The sequence below is a fragment of the Mesoplodon densirostris genome, chromosome 4 (assembly GCF_025265405.1).
Source record: "Mesoplodon densirostris isolate mMesDen1 chromosome 4, mMesDen1 primary haplotype, whole genome shotgun sequence".
Classification (NCBI taxonomy): domain Eukaryota; kingdom Metazoa; phylum Chordata; class Mammalia; order Artiodactyla; family Ziphiidae; genus Mesoplodon; species Mesoplodon densirostris.
Window position 1 is genome coordinate 116,353,310 of NC_082664.1, and position 10,074 is coordinate 116,363,383.

General features: G+C 53.5%; 1 protein-coding gene across 1 annotated transcript; it reads left to right on the top strand.

Annotated features, from left to right (window-relative positions):
- SH2D7 (SH2 domain containing 7) lies at positions 1-8,830 on the top strand. The gene is given in 8 exon segments (XM_060096102.1): positions 1-176; positions 1,501-1,590; positions 4,643-4,812; positions 5,083-5,291; positions 6,662-7,137; positions 7,139-7,163; positions 7,165-7,323; positions 8,780-8,830. Coding segments are annotated over 8 exon segments (1,356 nt in total).
- Positions 8,831-10,074: the final 1,244 nt, after the last annotated feature.

Genomic DNA, 10,074 nt, shown 5'->3' on the forward strand with positions numbered 1-10,074 from the left:
ATGGAGGGCCACCTGAGGCAGCTCAACCTGGTCAGGGGGCCCGAGGGGGCCGGGGACAGCCAGGCCCTGGCTAAGCTGCAGGAGCTGGCCCTGATGTGGTTCACAGAGACGCAGGCCCCCCTCATTCTGCAGAATGGAGCCCTGCCCCCCTGGTTTCACGGATTCATCACCCGCAAGTAAGGCTGCCCCTGTCCACGTGCCCAGCATGGCCCCTAGCCCCCTAGGGCCGAGGGGCTAGCCCCTTTCCCTGGGCTAGGCGGGGACCCCAGCAAGCAGTGGGTGGGGGAACAGACTGAGGAATGCCGAGTTCTCTGACAGCCGCTTCTGTGGGCAAGGTGGGCGAAGGCACTGGCCCCGGCTCTGAGTGTAGGGCTGGGATGGCTGGGGCTGTCAGGCTGCCAGAGAAACAGAGAGGGGCAGGCCGGAGCAGTATGTGTTCAGAACAGCTCCGGATAACCTGATGAATTACTAGGGGGACTGTTTCATTCATCATCCAAACCAGAGCACTGTTAGTAAGAGGACTTAACTAGGAGAACGGTTCTAAGTGGGGACTCTCCCAGGCGAACCTGGATATACTGTTACTCTAGGAATAAGGGCCAAGATGTGGAGGCTGGCTTTCTGATTGGGCTGGATCTCCAAGCTGCCAAAGCACTAGCTGAAGGAATGACAAATGCAGCCACTCGTTAGGTCCTCCTGGCCCAGCACCTGGCATTGAAGCAGGCACAGCTTCACAGGCATTGACGTGTGCTGTAACACAGGGCCCTCTGCTCTGTTGAAATTCTTACTTTTTGAGTAAGGGGCTCCAGGTTTTTATTTAGTACTGACCCCTGCAAAATTTGTAGCTGGTCCCGCATAGAGCAGGCACTCAGAAAGTATTTGGTGAATAAGTGGGTGAGGAAATATCTGGCCTATGTACTGCCAAACCAGAAGACAGCTGGAATTTCCACCATGCCTCCAAACTCCTTGGCATCATTTAGAATTATCCGTAGCTGCCTGAGGCTGAAGGGGACATGCAAGGGAAGGGAATGAGAACCTATGAGTTGCCATTGTGGTCAGGCTCCAGACATACCAACGCCTTCTCCCTGCAGAAACTACTGTGTAGTACACATCCTGCACAACTGTACACAGCAGTCCTGAGGCAAGGATCCCACAAACTTAAAAATCTCCAGCTATATGGATTCCTTCTTGCTGCAGGGACATTCAGGTGGAGAGGGTCAGTGGCTATTGTGCCTGCTGGTGAGGCAGTAGTGTGGTGGGGTGTGTGTGTGTGTGTGTGTGTGTGTGTGTGACCTCAGGATTCCAACCCAGCCAGCCCCAGACTGAGTCTTGAGTTTGACTGAACCCAGACTGACCACAGAACCAGACGAAAGTCTGAGGGAGTTCTCTATAAAGGGTTGGAGATCTGTGCACTGGGTCTGGGGCATGGCGGGCAGGTCTAAGTCAGGCTGCTCCTGCTGTTGTGGGGACGCAACCTCAGCTAATGGCATGTCCTCTGCCCAGGCAGACAGAGCAGCTGCTCAGGGACAAAGCTCTTGGCTCCTTCTTCATCCGCCTCAGCGACCGGGCCACCGGCTACATCTTGTCCTACAGGTAAGAAAGGAAGCCCTCTGCAAAGGGCAGGCAGGCTCTGGCTCCACAAGCCAGACTTGCAGATAAGCTTGGAATCTCCACCAGCCCACACTGCTGGGCTTTCCCTGGGCCCTGACTCCCTCACTCCCTCAGTCATCCGTCCATGTCCATCAGACATTTTCTGAACAGCACCAGCCATATACTAGGATGAAGCACCCACCTTCAAGGGGGTGAGTTGATGGGGGGCAGCGGAGAACCTCCTCCTGATGGGAGGCTGGGGAAGGCTTCACAGAGGTGGATTTTGAGCACAAGATAGAAGGAAGAACAGCAACTTGCTGGGCAGAAAAGGAGGTGTGATTGGGGTTTAGGAAGGCATTTCCAATAGATTGAACTGCATATGCAAAAGAACAGAGACAGGGCAGACTAAGGTGCTGGGAGCCACAAGTTGCCGGGTGCAGAAGGACACATGGTTCCAGTGGAACAATGCCTGGAGAGGAAGGCCGAGGGAAGCTCAGGATGGCCTTGGATGCCTGGCTATGTCTGTAGACAATGAAGGGTCATCTGGTCAGACTTAGGTTTTGCAAGGCTACTTCAGGCAGCCTATGGAAGGAGGACTCAAGACAGGTGCTGGAGGTGTGGGGGCAGTGGGGACCACTGAGGGGTGAGGTCTGGGCTAGATGAGGAAGCTTGGGCTAGGGTAAGGCAGTGGGCATGGAGAAGAGGAGACAAGATGGCCAGGATGAAGTCAGAGGTGGTGACGTCAGAGCCTGTCCCAAGGGTAGGTTGGGTGGGGGAAGGCAGAAAAAGGAAGAAGTTCCCTCCCCCACCGCTAGTTAGGGAGGGAGGGAGGCTGGGGCTCCAGGGCAAATCTCAAAGTCCTCAGATTCAGCTTCAAAATTATCATCTGTTCAGATTGTCCCAGTCCAAATTCTGATCTTGAGCAAGTCACTTTGCCTCTCCGCACCTACATTTCCTCATCTGTAAAATGGGAATATTGCATAGGATTGTTGAATGGGTTTGATGAGTTTATACCTTTAAAACTGCTTGGTACAGTGTCCGGAACATAGTAAATAAATAAATGTTAGTCATTATTAAAATAGTTATTGTTATTCTATGTGCCAGGTATGGTCCTCGGCACTTTGAGATATACAAACTCAGCAGTTTTCAAATGTATTTTCAGCATCAGGGCTTTTTTTTTTTCAAACATGATCTTAGGTGGAGTGCCAGCTTATTAAAGAGATCAAGGTGGGGCTTCACAAAGATATACAAATAGCCCAGTGGAATCCAGAAACAGTCTCCCACATTTGGTTACCTGATTTGCAACAGAGGCGCCAGTGCAATTCAGCGGGGGGGAGGGTGGGGGTCGCGGGACGGGGAGGAGTATGGGGAGGCTGGTGTTTTCAATAAGTGGTACAGGAGCAATTGGATATCCAAATGGAAAAAAATGACCCCCACCTCACACCATACACAAAAATTAATTCTAGATGGTTCACAGACCCAAGTGAGAAAAGCAAAAGAAAACATAGGAAAAGAAAACATAGGAAATATTCTTCATGACTTTGAGACAGGCAAAGATTTCTTAAACGAGACACAAGAGTACTGACCATAAAAGAGAAGGTTAACAAACTGGATTTCTTTAAAATTAAGAACTTTTGTTGATCAGAAGATACCATTCAGTGAATAAAAGGACAAGCTGCAGTGCTGGAGAGGTTTTGTATTGTAATACATACACCTAATAAAAAGACTCATATCCAGACTATATGAAGAACTCCTGCAAATCAATAAGACAAAGATGACACAGGCAAAATAAAGGCACTTCCTAAAAGGGGGTCCAAAAGGACAGTGAGCATACTGGTGTTCAGCAGCTTTAGCAATCAGGGAAACAGAAACTAAAACCACAATGAATGGCTACAGTGGAAAGACAGAGGCTACCTAATAGTTGATGGAAGATTCAGAGCAACTGTAACTCTCATACTTGGCAATGATTTTAGAAAACAATTCGGCATAATCTACTAAAGCTAAACATACGTGTGTATCCCTCACCCAATTCTCCTTCCTGGGATATTCTCGATAGCAATGAATACATATATTCAGCAAAAGCCATGTACAAGAATGTTCAGAGCAGCTTTATTTATAATTGCCCAGATGTGGAAATAATCTAAATGTCCATCAGCAGAATGGATAAATTGTGGATTTAATTAAATGGAATACTACCTATCAATGGAGGGGGGGGGAAGAAGCTAATTCTACATGGACATGAATCAATCTCAAAGATATGTTGCGTGAAAGAAGCCAGACACAAAAAAGAAATACTGTATGATTCCATTTAGGTGAAATTCCATAACAAGCAAAACTGATCTATGGTGATGGGGGTCAGAGTGGTGGCTACGTTTGACTGGAAGGGGCCACGAGGGAGTCTTCTGGGGAGCAGGAAAATGTTTTGTTCTGCTCTAAGCGGTGGTTACCTGGGAACGTTCATATGTGGAAGTTCATCGAGCTGCACACTTAGGACGTGTGCACTTCACTGTGTTTACGTTACTCTTCCATGAAAAAGGAAAATGAAGAGGGTGGGACTTTACAGGCTGGAGTGGAGATGGGAGCTGGAACTCCATCTTTTCGGCCTGGCCGGGGTTTGGGTGAGATGAGTAAGGCTGAGTTGTGCAAGTGTGGGCTCGGAACTCATCTTTTAAGCCTTAGATATTTTGCTCATCATGGATATTTTGGTATTAATTTTGATTTTCTAAAATATTGCATTATGAGTTATCTTGATTACTGAGTTTTGTGGCTTCCCTTTAAATTTGCATCCATGCTCCAAGCTGAGTGCCTCACTCCCCCTTAACCCCGGCCCTGGCCCTTTCCTCCCTGACTGACGTGGGGGGGCAGGGGCGGGTGCACGTTGAAAAACCGCTCCCTATCACCTGCAAGGCTGTGTTTGCTGGATGTCAAGTTCCAGTTTATAGAGGAACACGTCAAGGCCCAAGTGGGTAGCATGGCCCCGGGTCAGCTCCGGCCCTGGGCCAAGGCAGGGCTGCCGGTTGTCAGCAGCCCCAGGCCACAAGTGCTTGTGTTGCAGGGGCAGCGACCGCTGCTGGCATTTTGCCATCAACCAGCTCCAAAACCGGCGCTACCTCATCTCAGGGGACACCCAGAGCCACGGCACCCTGGCCGAGCTCGTGCGCCATTACCAGGAGGTGCAGTTTGAGCCCTTCGGGGAGACCCTGGCTGCTGCCTGCCCCCGGGTAGGTACCTCTCTTCCCTGGGGGGTGGGGCAGGGTGCCCAGGCCAGGGGTGTCCACCACTCGACCACATGCCTTTCCTTGCCTTCCCTATTTCCTGCCACCCAGGGGCACTCAGTGCAGGGTCATGGTCCTTATTTGAGAAGGGGAGATGGAGTAAGCATTCTACCTGAGGTCAGGGACCTGGTGGGAATGTTTCAATCTCTGGGCAGCAGGCTAGAGGCTGGCCAGGGGTGTATGACCACACACCTGCTGTGTCCCCACCACCTCCAGCTAGAGAACAGTGATCTATATGACGCCATCACCCTGGGCCTCCATCAGACCAATCTGGACCTGGAAAACCCACCTGCTGCAGTGTCCCCCACGGTGGTCCCAGACAAGGATGCCAGCCCCTGCCCCTCTCCAAAGCCCCAGGTCTCCTTCCTCTACAAAAAGAAGAGCCTGGATGCAAGTCCCTGGAACCTCCCCAAGGAAGAAAGCATGGAGGTGAGGAGGAGTCTGGGCTACCCAGAGTCAGGGTTGCTAGACCAGGAATGTGGGTGCCACGTCCACCATCAGGCCTGGAGAGGCCACACTGGCCATCCCCTCAGGCTGCGGAGGGTGAGTGCCAGGCCCAGAGAGGAGCGGCCCAGCTTGGAATTACCCAGTGGTTCGCCCATGCTGTGGCCTGCCTCTGACCGGTGGATTTGGTTCAAACCTTGGCTTGGCCTTTCTAGCTGAGTGACTTTGGACAAGTCACATAACCTCTCTGAGCCTCAGTTTACCAATCTTGAGGTTCCTGTGACGCTTGAATGAGGGAATGGATATGAAATGTCAGAAAAATCCCTTTGTAAACTGTAGAGTGGGATGCCTGTGAATCAATACTTTATTTTCCTCCACAGCAACTCACAAGAGGGACTCACGGAGATTTTTCTTAATATGTATCAGATCACAGCGAGGGCTTCTCCTCATGTTTAAAATAAAATCTGAAATCTTCACCAGGGTCCACGAGAGCCTCACCAGGTGCCCTGCCACCTGTCCCCCTTCTTCACTTTTCTCTAACCTCATTGGCCTTTGGGTCTCCCTTGAACACATCAACCTCGTTCCCACCTCAGGGCCCTTGCTCTTGCTGTACCCACTGCCTGGAATGCTCTCCCCACCAGACATCTGCATGGCTTCTACTCTCACTGCATTCCATGCTCTGCTTAAATGTCATTTCCTCAGAGAGGACCCCCTAAACTATAGAAAACATCCCCTCTCCTACCAGCCATTCTCCCTATCCCATTACTCTGCTTTGTTCTTCTTCATAGTACTGATCACGAGCTGACAGTATATTATCTTGTGATATATTATTGTATCATATATTACGTCAACCACATTAAACTATACAACAGAGCAGTATGTTGCCCATCTCCAGGTTAGAATGTAAACTCCCAAGAGGTGGTCTTGCTCATCATTGAGCCCTTGGCACCCAGGACGGTGTCTACACAGTGCTTACTAAATATTTGTTGAATAAATACACAATTGATGGACTTGGGGGTGGACCCTTCTGAAGGGGAAGGGAGCAGTGAGTGGGTGGGCTCAGGGGGCTCTTGAGGGACCACCACTCTGGAGGGGAGAGGAGCAGGGCAGGATGATCTTGGGTGGGAGGCAGATTTCGTGACCCCTGGCCTTGAATGCCAACATAAGGACCATACTCAGAGTCCTAGAGCATGAAGTTGGCAGGGACCCCGAATGTCAACCAACCCCTGCACGTAACAGTCAGGTAAACTGAGCCCAAGACAAGGGGCCTCAGCTTCTCTGAGAGACCTGCAGTTTACCAGAAGGCAACTTAGTAACAGGGTAACCTCTAAGAGGTTCTGTCGTTCTCTCCCCAGGCCCCCGTCAAGGTGCCTCCCCTCCCGGAGAGGAGTGCTTCCCTTCTGGACAAGTCTTTTGGAGGCCCCAACAACATCATCTATGCAGACCTGAGGAAGATGAACCAGGCACGGCTAGACCGGGGCACAGATGTGTCTGGCAGGCAGGAGCCAGTTCCAGCCAGCAGCCGGGCCTTCTCCCCAAGCAAGGAGGCCCTGAGGAGACTCTCAGATGGAAGCCAGAACAAGCCTGATGGCCCGGGACCTGCCCTCTCTGGGGTGAGCCCAGACCAGGGCCCTGGAGTGTCTCCCACTTCTTGGGGCCTTCTCCTGCCCCCAAGTTCTGAGGCTCTAGGATCCTCAGCTGCTACCTGGGGTCAGGGGTCTCCAAAACTGAGCCGTTCTGCAGACAGCTATGAGCTCATCCGGGCAGAAGGCCTCCTAGAGGAGGCCAGGGATGTGCCAGACCAAGAAGGCAGCAGTACCTACGAGCAGATCAGTCTGCTGGGGTGGCCCAGCCAGGCTCCCCCTATCCTGGAGCAAGTCCCACATATAGCAAGCTTTCAGGGTCCACAGACTGTGGCTATGAGAGGATACTGGGGGCCCTGGAGCTCCCAGAGCCCAGGAACACCTATGAACAAATCCCGGCAGCCAGGAGCAAGGAGACTGGACAGACACATAAGGTGGGCTCCATGGGTGGGGTGGTAGGAGGGACCTGTGGCCCTCAGGCGTGGGCAGGGCAGGTCACTGCCACTGCCCAGAACTTTCCAGCCCTAACTTCTGCTTAGAGATGGTGGGAGAGGCAGATGTTAGGTTTGGATATAAGATGGAGGCTTCCAGGCCCTTCTGATGTCTTTCTCCGTGGCAGACTAGGACTCCTGTCCCTCCCTCTTGGCCACTGCAAGCGTCTCAGAGCCTCAGAGAGGTGGAAAAGGGCCCTGGCTCCAGGTCTGACTTGCCTTGGCCCTTTTCATGGCTCAGCCACTCCCTAGCCACATGGCTTTGGGCAAGATAGTTTCCCCGGCAACTAAGATTGCCAGATTTAGCAAGATAAAATACAAGATGCCCAGTTAATTTGAATTTCAGATAAACAATGAGTAATTTTTTTAAGCATAACTATGTCCCCAATAGTGCAATTATTCCTCATTTATCTGAAGTTCAAATTTAAGTGGGCATCCTGTATTCTTATTTAGCATCTACCCAGGATCTCCATTTCCTCATCTGTAAAATGGGCTGGTCCTGTGGCTGTGTCCAGGGGCGGCTGCCCAGGAGGTGAAGCTAGACATCCTTATGTGCTCAGGACACAGCCCAGAGATGGCTGTCAGTGAGCAGCTGTTATTCCTGGGGATTTCTGATAAGAAAGGAGAAAAGGGGAAGCAGGGGTCAGGAGGGCAGAGGGAGGTGGTCAGGATTCCCAGGGAGGCAGAGGAACCCTCCTGGGCCCTCAGCCTCAGTGTATTTGTCTACGCCTGGAGCCAATGAGCTGGGAGAGCCCACTCCCCGAGGGCACAGCCTCAGGCCTCGGGCACGTGCAGACCTCCTCTTCCGCTTGAACAGCAAAACCCCGAGCTCCCAGCTGAAAGGCCTTCACCAGAAGCTGGGCCAGCTCCTCCCGCAGGGCAGGGCTGTGCCCACACACCCCAGGACAGGGAGCTCGCCTGGTGCAAGGCTGCCTCTGAGGTCCTGATGCCCGGGACCACAGATCCTACCTGCAGACAGCCCTTCTAAGAACCACAGAAGCCACACCCATGTCTGCTCTTCCTCTAGCTGCAAAGTCCTTCCGGTCCCTGGTGGCACCATGTACATCCCCACCCCCATTCTACCTAGGGCATGGCTGGGGCAGACAGTGCTGGGGTTGGGGACCCCAGGGGACCCAGTGAGGGAAGGGGGGACTTGGCGTTTCTTCTCTCCTCTCCCCTAGCCTCCTTAGCCAGAGAGGGCGAATCCTTCATCCAAACCAGAGGGCTGGAGTGGAATTTCTGGCACTGCAAGGGGTGGTGGAGCAACTATCAGTATTCCACCCTGGCCTTTCTCCGGCCTTGAGCCCCAGCCCCCAGTTGCTGCCAAGGGATGCTCTGAGCCTGGCTCTCCCCTCCCCGTCCAGGGACCCAGGCTCTAGCATCTTCTCCCTCCTTGCAGCCTGACAAGCTCCGGAGGCTCTTCTTCACAGACAAGAAGCACAAATCCTGAGGAGGCCTGGCTTTCTGAAGCTCACCAGCGGGTTTCCCGGTATCTGGGCTATGCCAGGGCTTACTGGAAAGCTCTCAGCTTGCTTGAAGGCACCCCTTGCACCCTCAGATCGAACCAGCCTGCTCTGGAACAAGGCTCCGAGACAGCCTAGGGGACAGGATGGGAGGGGACCTTCCAGCTGCCTGAAGCTCAGGGCTGTGCCCTGCTTCCCCAGTGCCTCCCACCCATCCAGAGGAAATCAAGGCCCGAGAGGAGTGGGGACTGGCCAAAGGCCACCCGCATTTCCAAGATGAGCAGGCTGGGCCTGGACGGATTGACCGTGCTGACCTCCCACCACTGAACACTTACTGAGCGTGGGGCAGGCCCTGTAGCAGCGCTGGCATTTTCCTAACTGGCTGAGTGATGTCATTCAGTTGCTCTTGAGACCAAAACCAGTCCCCCTCCTCGTGGCTCCATCAGCAGAAAGGAGGGAGGGCCCAGGGCCACATCCCTGCTCCTGCCCCAGCGGGGTTCGCAAGAAACCAAGGAAGTAGCAGCAAAGCCCCGTTCTCGGAGGTGATGGTTCTGACCCTGGGGCACCTGGGCTCCCAGGGACCATCCCCTCAGCCCCTCTCTGCCCCCACCTTCATCCCAGCCTCATAATGCAAGATGGGCAGACCCTAGTCTGACCCTTTTTGCTGCAGATCAGGGAGATGGAGATCCGGAGAGGAGCAGCCACCTGCCAGTCAGTCAGCCTGGGCATTGCTGGTCCGTTTCTGGAGCCAGCCAGTGGGTACTTGCTGACGTCCCTATCTGACCAGGTCACCCTCATCTGCCCTCTGCCTCCAGCCAGCCTTGGCCTTTAGGGGTGGCTCTCAGACTCCTCCCATGAGACCCAGACCCCACCTGGTGGCCCTTAGGCCTTGCCCAGGCACCAGCTCTCCACACGGGGCCCTCAGGCCTCTCACTACAGCCATTCTCTCAGGTCAGCCTGGCTCCTCCGTCCCCTTCCCTTGGGATCCCACTCCCCCTCACACCCATGCGGCCCCACCTCCATAAGGGTGAGCAAGTGGGCTGCTGCCCCCTGCCCACTGCCCCCAGGCAACTAACCCTCAACAGAGAGAACACCGCAGCCCCCCTCGGGCCCCCTCCCTGGGCAGAGTTGGCTCAGTTCACATTTGTGGGGAAAACCTACCCACAGCGGCCTCTTGGCTATGCAGCGTCTCCCTCTGAGAAATGGGGCTCTAAGAGTCCCTACCTCCCAG